We start from the raw sequence: 14,143 nt of genomic DNA, 5'->3' as shown, positions 1-14,143 counted from the left end.
AAACGTGGGCACTTCAGCAGGAGGATAGACGTAGACTGGAGGCTTTTGAAATGTGGGTGTGGAGAAAGATGGAGATGGTTAAATGAACCAAAAGGAAAACAAATGAAGAACTAGGTATAGTGGATAAGGAGAAGGATGTTGGGGGAAACCCTAAGAAATGGATGAAGGGCGTATTGATCAGCAGTGGGATGCTGAAAACTGTAATAGAGGGGATAATTCTAGGCAAATGAGGGAAGGGCAGGAACAGGATGGGGATGTTGGATGGGATGAAGGGAGGAAGGAAGTACATACAGATGAAGAAGGACTTGATGTGGAGTAGGTTGCTGGATTGTGCTTTGTTAGGTGTAACAAAATATTTATTTGGTAGTTGTATCCATGCAAAACATATCTTTATTGGTAGAAAACCTAATAATATGTGATAGAGATTTACTCAATTTCTTTGTAGTTGAGATAAAATAAGTTTCTGAACGGCAAAATTTATTTGTTTTTAGATTATGCTTGATGCATCTAAGAAGAAGAATGTGAAGGATTGTTGTCTGACGGTTGGTCGACTTGAGGAACTTGTAACTCTCACAGCCAATCTAGAAAAACTTCAAAAGTCACTAAATGATTACTTGGATGTTAAGAGAAATGCTTTTCCTCGCTTCTTCTTTATATCTGACGATGAGCTGTTGTCCATCCTTGGAAGCAGTGATCATGAATGTGTTCAAGAACATATGGTGAAGGTGAGTATGATTGTAATTTAATATTATAATTGTGGTTATGGATTGCCTGATAGATTAAACTTTGATTTCACAGTTAGCCTCTTAAGCTATGTTATTAATTATGTAGCAGGTCCGTTTTACATTTCTTGTTGTCACCAGATACTGGTCCATATTACCATTATTGAGAACTGGTGGCATGAAGTAAATAACTACTTTGGAACCGGAGCAACTGTAAGAATTTTAAATTTGAGCCCATGTCCTTAGTGCTATGTGACTGACACAAAAGTACTAATGGCCAATTCCATGGGAAATATTCTTCAATTTTATTCATTGCTCAAGTTACTGTTTATCATTAGCTATATCGATAAAGTGAAAAGAATATTTTATCTGTTTAATTTACTCCCTTAAAATGTAATTATTTTCAGTCTCCTACTATGGAATCATGAACGATATTACCCGATGTCATGATTGTGAATGCACTTCAAAATACAGTTAGCACTGACTATCCATATTATATAGGGCAGGGGATGGTCCAGATTAGATCTTATCTGGACTATCTGGGGATTTGAAAATGACCCCATTTTCCTCACTATTTTCTGTGCTCCATTGATCACTAATAGCTTCTAATTACTCAATATGATACATTAGACCTGTGCAAGTGTAAAATGCGCCCATTTTAATATTAAGGAAACTTGCACCATTTCAAAATGTAAAAATTATTTGCCTGGGTGAATGAATTTTATAGTTTGATATTGTCGCATTATAATGTGCATTAGCAGACGACTCAGTTAAAAGTTACTGTTGTGGTATCTCCCGCAGTTTCTTTGAAATTATTAAGTAAAAACTAGATTTCCTTTGTAATTTTGGTTGTAATGGTGCAATGCATGGCTGCTACTGTCCTGTTACATACTTAAATGTCACCATCTGCTGTTGAAATATTTTAATGCATATATTTTGTTAGCATTTCTAAAATATTGAAGAATATCATAGCCAATTTATTTAATGTGTGACATGATTTGACAAGTGGCATGTGAATTTCACTAATTTTAATGAAACTAGCATGTAGCGACAGACGACGCGCTCGTGCCTCGACTCTCACTTGTCCGACGACACGCTCGCGCCTCGACTCTCAATTGTCCGCAATTGCCCTAGAGGGCCGAGCGGCAATGACCAGAATGGCCTGGCGGCAATGACTCCGCACAAGTAGTATGCGCGCGTCCACCGGAGTGTCCACATCGAGTCCGTTCGTCGCTTTATCGAGGACCTTCCTTATTGTACTCGTACTAAGTCGCCGCAATAAACAGTACTACCTGATATCACCAGCATTATTCCTTCCTAACCGCGTGTAACCCTACATAGCACACTTATACACATAATATTCATGCTTCTATTAATGAACATAGTTAATGAGATTAATCAGTTGTTCACCATTGAGTATTGGATTGAGTGTGCTTTTTCCCAATTTTTCATATTAAATGAGGGATCATTTTAATGGAAAGGAATGATTTGGAATTTTTACTTGTCGGTAATACTTATGAAAAATCAGTTTTATTCCTCCCTTAGGAATTCTCAGAACATTGATTGATATTTCATAACTGGGAACAAAATGATTATGAAAGACGTCTGTTTTGATAACTCTGTGAAACCATGCATCTGCTAAATTTTTTTTAAGGTATTGAGAGGTACATATCATCCTCAGACTTTGAGAATGCCATTATTTTCCCATTCCAACACTCTTCAACTTGTAGCTATAATTAATGCAAGCACATAGAAGGTTAGATATCCATTCTTTATCAATTTTTAATTCAGGAAACTTAAGTCACTTCATAAAGCAATAAAACATCAATATTCTAAATTAGGTAATCTAAAGTATTCTAAGAATCAGTATTCTATTTCTGAAACTACTCAATTTGTTCACTTCATAGAGGTTGCAAATTTTGCCGCAAGTCTTCAATTCAGACCCATTTCTTCCACATTTAAATCTGAGATAACTGTAAATCATATTCAATCATCGTCGCTATCAATTTTCTAATAAATAGTTCATCAAAGTCTCTAACAGCACTCAAGACAGTTTGATTACAAATGTTATCCTGCCTTTGAAACTACCATAACCAACCTCTACTTTTAGTAAGCTCTCTGCCAATAAGAATTTGGCAATTTTTTTATTATTACCCATGTGATTATTTTACACCATGTGATCATTTATCCACGTACCACCTGCGGTCTGCCTCTTTCTATCTTTCATTTTCTGATAATTTTATCTGTACCTATTAACTGAACCTGTATGTCCATTTTCTGTAAATTGAATTCAAACCTAAGAGCAAATATATTCATTTGAGTCTTCTTTTTTGTATCAGAAGTTTGTAAAGTGATCATTAAATGAAGAACAAAATGTATTTTTCCAATGATCTTTATTTTGTTACTAAAATAAAGAAGGTGGGTAGTCCAGGGGGTAGAGTGTTGGACTACTGACCGGAGGGTCCCGGGTTTGATTCCCGGGCAAGTCTCTGGGCACCTGCAGCTCCACCCAAGCTATGTGATTTTTCAGGTACTAGATATTCCTGGGAAACCATAACTGGCACAAGGAAAGGAACTGGCCCCCTTAGATGTGTGAATTTCACATGCTGTCGGGCTTAGTACTGGGTGAACTCTACCATCACCTACCAAACTGACCTTCGGGTTGATTTCTGTGTTTTTGGTTTTTTTAAAATAAAGAAGATACCAAAATAAAGAACAGTAAAAAAATTGTAATCTTCATTTAATGATCATGAACTTACTCTAAGTTGTGCCAGAAACTATCAAATACCTTTTAAAGTGATGCCAAATTCAAAACAAATGCGTGTTGTGACATCTTATTTCTCAAATTCCACCTTTCCGATACCCAAAGTTACATGTTCACTTTTACCTGCACTTTCCCAAAATGCTGTAGTCAACTGTTGCTTTAGTGTTTCTGTCAGGAGATCCAAAAGTCATTAAGTTATTAACATTTTGAAATTATGTAGATAGAATAATCCATCTATTCCAAATAAACATGTCTAAAAAATTTGTGGCGTTTAGATGAACATGTGAATAATTATTTTTCATGTAGCAATAGTTAATTCCTAATTTCAAGTCAACGCCTAGAATACTGATGTACTATTAAAATATGATGGCTATTTTCAGCTGCATTAGTAGGAAATTGCAAGCAAATTATATTTTTGTCAGAGTGTTGCAGTGCTGTCTGTCAGAATCCCTTAATTAGCCACCTGCACTATACAGCGTACTCTGTCCTGATTATGCTGGAGTCTGGATTATCAATAGTTCAGCTGTGTTGTGGATGTGATTAAGTTTTAAGGTCGATTTTACCATTATCTTGAATTAAATTTTCATTTCTTGTGCTTTTAAAGTTGCCACATAAATGTGTGATGACTTCAGTTATTTTAGGAATTAAATGATTGATGTTGACAATACAGACTTTAATATATGTTTTAGGCATGCTAAATGTATAATGTTTGATATGCGGTGCATCAAAATCTACTTCAAGCCTCAGAAATCATCTTTCAATACACCAATGCGTGGAAAAGCATGCTACCAACTCAAATATTTGAAGCTTGAAAATGAATTTCAAACCAGCTAACTGAAAACCTTGAATATCACCAGTGCCTACTGGGATTACATGGATCATCATCATAAAAAAAACTTTTTCTCCAGACCAGTCGATCCATCCAGACCTTAATACTTTGTAGGTCCATCTCCCAGCCCTAATAATTCATCATCCAATGTGCCTAACGTTATGTAAAATCTTTGCAAGTTGGTCTAGACACTAGTATAGAGGAAAGAGTGCATCTGTGTATACATGGTCTGTGCAATAAATGTGCGAACTGGTGCAATCTGGCAGCCATGCTGTGGCCCAGCCCACTAGCGGTACTAGTTGCCTGAGGCCCATTGAGCCATCTGTGCTTGAGAGATCGTTGAGCTGTGAGTATGGTGCCAGTTATGTTAGTTTTTGTTGTCCTTGTTTTAACTGTTTGTCAAAAATGGAAATTGACAAAATCACAGAGCAAAGGATCAAAATTAAGTTTTTGGTGAAGTGCAGTAAAAGTTATCAAGAAATTAATGAAATGGTGACAGCTCTTTACGGTGATAATGCTCTGAAGAAAACATCAGTTTTCAAGTCGATTAAGCATTTTAAAGATGGCCAACAAGACACCACAGATGATGCAGGGCTGGGACAACCTTCAACCACCTGTGTTGACGACAACATTGATCAAGTGTGGTCCCTTGTCCTTACTGATCATTGAAAAACTGTCCGAATGTAGCTGATGAACTGAATTTATTCCCAAAATGCAAAAATGTGGTGAGGAGACATCACTGGGAAGATGTGGACATAATAAAGCAAGAAGCGATGAGAACACTAAATAGGCTAACTGCCAAGGACTTCCAAGGGTACTTTAAACAGTGGAAAAGAAGTTGGAATAAGTGCATCGCAACGAATGGAGAGTACTTAGAAGGAGACAAAATCGATATAAACTCAATTTTGCAAAATAAAGTTTTTATGGCCTCAGTTCTCATATTTATTGGACAAACCTCATTATATAGACTATTTGTCAGGCAGTAATTTTATAATTGGTACCTTGGCCTATTTCACTTGATAAGGGATGGTCATAAAAATGTTGGAGATTAAAAATACGGCTTCTCTACTTATTTTACATCAAGTAACTTATTGGTAAGAGAAGCCTATCCTGGTGTAAATGCATTTGAAACCATTAAGTTCTATTTTTACTTACATCTTACTTCTCTCCTTGCTCCTGAGGGATAGAAGTAAGAGGAATCATTGAATGGAATGCTGCTAGCTTGTGAGTACAGTATTTAGGTGGATTGAATCATTAGGGGTAACCATATCAGCTCTTACACTCGTATGAAAGATGGGAAATCTTCTGTATAAAAGTATGATCTGTCAGTGAAATAAGAAATTTTACATTTCTGCACCAATTTCTGCTCGGACCTCAATTGAAATAGTGAATGGTTGAGGAGGACCAAGAATCCATCATTTTGTCTGAGGCTTCCTTTTCATATAAAAATCATTTCCTCTACATTTTGGAAATAATAAATTACATTCAATAAGTAACATTTGGAATTGAATAATTATTTTTATAAATTGTCCATGAAAATGCATAATAAAATTGCAGCTAACCAATGGTTAACCCATCCATATGTTTGGGGGAAAAAGGAACTGTTGAACAGAAATAATTCAGATTAGTATATTCAGTGGCTTAAGAAAATTAATCAAAAAGTTAATGTGCTGTAAAGTCCGGTCAAACAAACATTTTAGCAGAAGTCATCAGATTATTCATTCCAGTATCTCCATTTGAGGACTACTATGCCAAAATATTGCTTGGGTTGTGATTCATGGAAATCTACCTACCTCAGACTTCAACATTATTCAATACCATCCTTTACTATCCTTTTATTAACCTGTCACAAATCTTTGTCTAAATGATCACAGTGAATGAAGCAAATGAAGGTATTCATCAACTTATTCAGTCGTGTTACTATTTATTTACTAGATGTTTGATAACATTGCAAAACTGAGGTTTGTGACAATGCACAGTGAAGGAGTAGCTGCAGCAGCCATGATATCCTGTGAAGGGGAAGTAATGGAATTCTTGGATCTTGTGAAAATTACTCCAAAAGTTGAAGACTGGATGACTGATGTTTTGAGTGCCATGTGTGCAGCAAATCGCTTCATCACAAAGAAAGCCATATTTTACTATGGGAAAACATTAAAATCTAGGTATTGTATTTTTATCTATTATTAAATGCATAGGTAGTAAATTGTACCTATTAATTATTATCAGCCATTTATATGGTTAAATATTTTCAGGTATATAATCCCCAATAATTTCAATGCATTTTATCGATGTTTGAGAATCAAGTGCCTTGCTAAAAGGGTAACATTATTTGGGAATATATTGTATGGAAATAATGTTTGGATTTTCATGGGTTATCATGAGAGTAGATGTCTAGTTATAAAGAGGTGCAATTATTAAATTTTTTTGTAATAGTTACTGAGTAAAGCCATATATATATGGCTGCAATTATTGATCTTGTGAATCACACTTTTTCACCCAAACTTGAATTTTGCAAAGAAGCAACTGGATACTGTAGAGTGATGCAATTTCAGGCATAAAATGGCAGGAATCCTTCATAATGAAAGAAGACACTTTGCTTTTCCACATAGCTTTTTTTTTATTATAACCTAGGTTTTGTTACAGCGCAACATCTTCAGATAAATTGGAAATTTATGGGCACACATATAGATACCCAAATGCTGGGAAAGTGGGGAGGGGAGGAGGAGAGAACAACCCAAGGATAATAGGAGGAAAGGGGAGGAAGGTTATGGGAGAAAGGCTGGGTTGGGGAGGGAAGGAAAAGGTTAAGAAGTGAAGGGAGGAAGGCTCAAGCAATGTCATAGGATATCCTACCAGTTAATGGCAGGGTGATTAGATGTAGGACTATGGGAGACCATTAATGGCCTGATATATGGTGGATTGGTGATGGGCTGGTCGGCCAGTGGGTGGGGGGGCCATCTGTCCGATGGAATATGGAATATAAACTGCTAACCCCTTGGTGCCTTTTGTTAAGAGTTAGCTAATGCTGATGCCGGGTTTCTCTCCACCCTTTCTCCTTTCCTATCTAACCCTAATCGCACAAATGACCTGAGCTGTCGGTTGCCTCCCCTAAATCTACCATAACTATCTGTGAAGTGGGGCAAGGTATCCTGTGAAGGAATAGGACTGTATCAAAACCTCAAAGTGTTAGTAGTTCCACAAAATATGGTGGAGTGGAAAAAGTACAGGAGGTATGGAGCCACCCTATTAGGAACTAAATTTGATATAAAAATATTATAATAATGTTACAATGAAAGCATTGTTTTACAGAAAAATGCCTCTTAAATATGTTTCATCAATAGTTAATTGATAAAATTTGAATTATTGTTCAATTGTTTTATAATAAAATTGATTTGAAAAGTTTTCAGATTCTGCTGAAGTTTTATTTGATGGATTTACATGGTGTACAGGTATAATTAGTTTCAAGTATTCATTTGCCCATGATTATATCAGGTATTTTATATAGGAGAAATGGCTTTATCCATGAGAAAATATTTTCATTGATTTGATGAATGTATTTAAATTTTGTTTAAAAAATTCTCAGCTTTTTAGGAATTGACTATTGGTTTCAATGTCCTTAAGCTATGTTGGGGATCAAGTCTATGCTTACAGTTATAGTAAGTGGTAGATTAAATGGTATGACACTGAATAGAAAGAATCAGAATAATCCAGAAATTTTTTCATTTGCAATATTGCTTGTAAAAATATTGTAAAATAAATTTTTTTTCTATTTAATAAAATTAGCTGTTATGGGCAAATTGATGTCATCAAGGAATGACCTATACATGAAAATCATTATTCTCTTATGTTATTTGAAAATTAATCTTTATTTTACAAGGCATGGAGTAATATTGTCCCAATGAGATTTAAAATCAAGATTCTACCATATTTAGTGGAATGATAATTCTGCTGTATGTATTTATCACATTTGAATTATGATTGAATTTAATCAATGGTGCTATTAGTTTTAACTTAGCAAAATTAAAAGAAAACCCTTACAGCCGAAATAAGTTAGCACCACTCGTCCCACCATGAAAACAAAATTTTCTTGTGATGGTTTGTGGGAAAAGAAATTCCATTACAGTGACCAACCACAACCTCTCAACCAGAACATCCTTTTGCTGTAGTTTGCAGGAATGTTACTGTCTTGCCAGTGACCAACTACAGACACAAACCCACTTAGAATCATTCCCTGGATCAAAGGGACTCAGTTAAGGAAGCCTGGGGTGATGAACAGATGTACACTATCTGTGAGTGTTTACGTCAATAAATTCCATGCCAGAGACAACCACAGAGCTGACACACTTATGATCACTCAGAAAAACAATCACTCACTCATTCAAAAAGGGCCTGAATACTGAGAGAATATTAATCAAATTGAGCAAAGTTAGCAAAAGCAGGGAAATATGAAGATGTGCATTGGATACACATATTTTGGCTACAATGTTGTCCTCCTGAGTGAACTGAAGGAAAAAAGCACATGCAACAGAAAGTTGTTAGTAACATTCTCGTAAACTACTGTAGATGGGTGTTCAGGTCGAGAAGTTGTGGTTGGTCTCTGTCATGTAATTTCTTTTCCCATAAGCCATCACAACAAAATTTTGGTTTCATTGCAGGATGAGGGGTGCTAAATTATTTTGGCTATAGGAGTTTTCATTTAATTTGTTAATTTACGAGGCTGTAGAGCTCAAGTTTCCTAGATTTTTACTTTTAACTTGTTTAAATAAATGAATTTTGCTTGAAATTTGACTATAGATTCTTAATTATATTTAATTAGACTTTTATGTATTAAAAATATTAATATTTACTTAAATACTATGATTTTCAGAACAGAGTGGATTCTTGATTATCAAGGAATGGTGTGCCTTGCTTCCAACCAGGTGTGGTGGACTGCAGAAGTGGAAAATGTTTTTAAACGGTAATTTTAATTGATTTTTATTTTTATTTACAACTACTTAAGGATATATATAAAAAAGGTATATTCTATTCATGATCCATGTTTTATTTTGTACGTTTTTAAAATACCAAAGTGATATTTGCACTTGATAGCATTTCATGTTCATTGACATATGTTATTTATCTTTACAGCATGTTTCTATGTTACCTTCACCAAGAAAATCCATGAAATTTAACTAAAATGTATTTTTCCTGTTTCAGGATAAAGCATGGATCAATGCATGCCATGAAAACATATTTGGGTCAACTCAATGATCAGCTGAGTGAGTTGGTGGTACGTGTTCGGTCTAACCTCAGCAAAAATGAGAGAAAGAAATTTAACACCATTCTGATCATAGATGTCCATGCTCGGGATATTGTTGAAGATTTGGTCAGAGACAGGTGTGCTTAGAATATAGATCATTCTCTGTATCTATAATTAATTGAATATGTAGAGCTGTTTGGTTTGATTTTTTGCGCATTGATTATCATACTAGGTTGCCCATGATCTTAGGTATTTTTCCATGCTTCCTTAAATATAGATATCAATTAGTGATAAATCCAATCCCCTGTCAAATTAATTGTCGTTTAAAAATACTACCTTGATCAAAAAGTTCCCGGAATAACCACCGTGTGGCGCTCCCATCGTTCCGATTTGAGTTCTGTTTTTTTTGTTAAATTGGTACATCTGTTGTTGATATTCCCTTTAAATCTTAGTGTCATAACTTGACATTTGCAAAAGTTACGTAGCCAAGAGTACATCTATCTCTGTGTGTGTTGGCGATTTTTTACAATTGCAGAAATGGATTTAAATTTGCAACAACGAACTTGTATTAAATTTTGCGTAAAAAACGGATTTAGTGGCGCACGGACGTTGGAAATGTTGGAAAAGTGTTTCGGCAACGATTCTCTAAAAAAAAACGGTCGTTTACCAGTGGCACGAGCGGTTCAGAAGTGGTCGTGAGTCAATCGAAGATGATGAACGCAGTGGCAGACCATCGACATCGAAAGTCGGTGAAAAAATTGATAAAGTAAAAGAAATGTTGGTCAATAACCGCAAATTAACCATCAGAGAAATAGCGGAGGACTTGAACATTGCCTATGGATCCGCCCAAGACATTGTGGTTAATGATTTGGGTTTCCGTCGTGTAGCATGCCAAAAGACCTCAATTTCATGCAAAAAAGAGACCGTGTTGACGTCGCAAAAGACATGATTTGCGAGGCTGAATCCGATCCCACATTCATCAAAAGGATCATTACTGGAGACGAGACGTGGGTTTATGAGTACGACACGCAATCCAGACATCAGGCAAGTGAATGGCGTTCACCAAATGAGCCGAGACCAAAAAAACCACGTCGTTTTCAGTCAAAAAAGAAGGCAATGCTGACGGTTTTCATGGATTACAACGGTGTAGTGCATCATGAATTTTTGCCAGAAGGCCAGACAGTAAACAAAGAGTATTATTTGGGCGTTATGAGACGTTTGCGTGAAGCAATTCGCCGAAAGAGACCAGAAATGTGGGCAGAAAACTCGTGGATTTTGCACCATGATAACGCACCGTCGCACAGTGCTATCATTATTCGTAATTTTTTGACGAAAAATGCAACAAATACCATCCAACAGCCACCGAATTCACCTGATTTGGCTCCCTGTGACTTCTTTCTGTTCAATCGAGTTAAAAAACCATTACGGGGAACGCGTTTTAGCAGCCGAGAGGAAGTAATGGAAAAATCGCAGGAAGCACTGATGGACATACCGAAAACCGAGTATAAAAAATGTTTCGAGGATTGGATCAAGCGCTGGCATAAGTGTGTTGCAGTCGATGGGGATTACTTTGAAGGGGACAATATAGATTTAGATGAATAAACTTGTATTTTTAATTTTCTGAATAAATTCCGGGAAATTTTTGATCAAGGTAGTATATGTATTTTGATATGGAATCTGGCAATTGTGGTGGTGATAGAAGGTAGTGATTATTTTGCCTGGGGAATGGCAGTTATTGTACAATTGTCATAAATCTTTAGGTGTCAGGTACATTTCATGCACCTCTTGCTGATGCTTTCTTCTATTTTTTTTGTAGATACTGTCTACTGGCTGGTTGCCTCACTCATGCTTTTAAATTATTTTTTAGTGAATTTTGTCTGGCATATTTATCCCCTAATTTGATGTAAAACAGGCAAAGAATTACAGTGGCTGGCTAAGGATTAATTGTGAATAAAAAAACTGAAATATTTTAAGCATGTGAAAAATTACCAGTAAAATGTCATGTGTTTAATAAAGTAGCAGGTGACACACTTGATCTCTTAAAAGGAGTTTAACTATTTAATTAAAAAATGGGTTCAATAACAGGAAGATTCTAATGTTAATTGATTATCAAGGCCATCCTTAAAAGTTTATGTTCAGAAATGCCAAGCTTATCCTCATTCATGACATTGATATAAAAAAACCAATGTAGCCAGTTTAATCAATTCAATTTTCTATAAAAAGTGTATTTTGTCGGCAACTCATTGAAGATGTGACTGCATATATAAATACGAAAGGAAACATTTTTGTGAGGTTGGTTTTGATATAAGTGAAGCTCCACAGATAGGAAATGAAGAGCTGAAATTTTCCATCAGGTAAAAATTATACAGCTACAAAATTCGGATGGGCTGTATGCCAAATGATTCACAGTTAGTATCAATAGCATTTAAAGATATAAATAAATTTTCTGCTTAGCAATATGATCATGATTCAAATAACTGATAATTTAAGTAAAATCAAATTATTCTATTGCACTCTAGGATAATGATGATGACAAAGTAATATAACATAGAACACCATCTTGCTTGGGCTTAATTCTTTGGATGTGCTCAGCTTCATTCAAACTTCATAATTTTTTAGATACCAGGCTTCCAGGCAGGGAAACCATTGGTGGTACAGGGAAAATAACTGGCTACCATACTCTAATATAGATGTACAAACAAATAACATAGTACACGTAGTGTGAAATTGAAATGGAATCATTTTATGCCGTTTGTATTTAGGCTCAATCCCCTAGTTCCTCATGCTGAGATATCTAAAGTAGTCATTCCTATAGATGATTACTACTTACACCAAAAATATTATATAAATTGAAACACTTATAATGATTTCATCTTGGCTGATTTCATCTTTCAACATGGCTGTAAATTTATTTTTACTTTAATAAAGGATTTAAATATCCATTCTGAATGCATTTAGCTGACAGTCTTTATTTGATATCAAATATTTTTTCCACATGCAGTATTTCTGATGCACAAGAATTTGAGTGGGAAAGTCAACTGCGGTCATATTGGGTGAAAAGTCTTGATAACTTGATGGTGCAACAGTGCACAGGTATGTTGGTCTATTTGGCCATATTTTCAGAAGTATTATCAAGCTCTTTCATTATATCTTAGAAATTAATTTTATCATTGTTATCTCATCATATTGTCAATAATCATATATTGCAGGAACCTTTAAATATGGATATGAGTATATGGGTCTTAATGGGCGTTTGGTAATTACTCCATTGACTGATAGAATCTACTTAACTATTACACAAGCATTGTCCATGCAATTGGGAGGAGCTCCAGCAGGTAATTTCTATTTTCATTGTATTTTTTCCCCGCTAGTATTAATTAAGGTTAACATTTACAATGGGCCCATGATTTATGGTGTATAACATTCTGATAAATGCACTTAAAAATGGGTTTTTGAAGATGTTTGTGGCTTACTTGACCATTGCGAACTTGTATGAATTATGATTGTGGATCTCTTTTACCATTGGCAAAATCCTTTCGCACCTTATTTCTGTCTTTACTTCTTTCTATGTTGATCTGCAATGATTCAATATTGTTTGTGTTATTGGAATTGAGTTTCTACTTGGCCATTTTTTCATTTTATAATCCATCTAGACTAGGCTATTAAAATTAATTAATGTGAAATAAATATGCAAAATACAAATATACAATGCAGTGTTCCCAAATGAAGCCATGCCGATAAATGCCAATATTATTGCATAACATATTGTACGAGGGTCATCCGGAAAGTAGTACCCGTTCGTGCCGCATGAAGTGCTGACGACGCGAGTAGCCGCTGGACGAGGTCAGATAGCTTCAGTGGCTTGTCTGCCTTCTCTGAGCCAAGTTGCGTGACGCTAGCATTGCCTGTGTTGTTTCTGTGATTGTTTACAATGTTTAAAAAAATTGAGAACGCCGCCAGTTGTGAAGTGAGGGCAGTGATTAAATTCCTCAATGCAAGAAACGTTCGCCCATGTGATATTCATCGCCAATTAAAGGAGGTGTATGGAGACAATGTAATGGACGAGTCGTCTGTTCGGCGGTGGTGTCGCAACTTCAACATGGGGAGGGGGAACACACACGACGATGAGCGTTCGGGGAGACCGTCTGTCATTACAGACCAACTGGTGAGCTCAGTTGACGAATTCGTGAGGAACGATCGGCGCATCACAATTGATGACATCTGTGAGCATTTTCCCAATGTTTCTCGAACAATTGTTCATGAAATTGTTAAACACCATCTGCATTATGCAAAAATTTGTGCAAGATGGGTCCCTCGCGTATCTCAATGAGCTGGCGGCGAAGGACTATGCAGCAGGAATACAGAAACTTGTCACACGTTATGACAAATGCCTTAATTTGCTTGGAGATTATGTTGAGAAGTAGTTTAAAGTATCCTCTTTCAAATAAATTTTTTTATGTTTGTTAATATTTACTTTTGTGTCTTTATTTCACGAACGGGTACTACTTTCCGGATGACCCTCGTATAATTGTTTACCTGCATGAATTCAAAGAAATATAATGGTGGGTGACTCCAAGTCCCCGATGATA

The 14,143-nt window shown here is 35.7% G+C and overlaps 1 protein-coding gene across 1 annotated transcript in view; it reads left to right on the top strand.

Annotated features, from left to right (window-relative positions):
* The window catches only part of Dhc98D (Dynein heavy chain at 89D), a 180,058-nt gene that overhangs the window by 65,599 nt on the left and 100,316 nt on the right, over positions 1 to 14,143 (top strand). The window contains exons 26-31 of the mRNA XM_071585493.1: positions 492 to 725; positions 6,251 to 6,477; positions 9,183 to 9,272; positions 9,512 to 9,691; positions 12,556 to 12,647; positions 12,764 to 12,889. Coding sequence (XP_071441594.1) covers positions 492 to 725; positions 6,251 to 6,477; positions 9,183 to 9,272; positions 9,512 to 9,691; positions 12,556 to 12,647; positions 12,764 to 12,889 — 949 coding nt within the window. The remainder of the gene's footprint in view (positions 1 to 491; positions 726 to 6,250; positions 6,478 to 9,182; positions 9,273 to 9,511; positions 9,692 to 12,555; positions 12,648 to 12,763; positions 12,890 to 14,143) is intronic.

This window comes from Hetaerina americana, unplaced genomic scaffold (assembly GCF_022747635.1).
Source record: "Hetaerina americana unplaced genomic scaffold, ioHetAmer1.1.p SCAF_2, whole genome shotgun sequence".
Classification (NCBI taxonomy): domain Eukaryota; kingdom Metazoa; phylum Arthropoda; class Insecta; order Odonata; family Calopterygidae; genus Hetaerina; species Hetaerina americana.
Note: the sequence above shows the minus strand (reverse complement) of the source record. Positions and strands in the feature narration are given on the sequence as shown.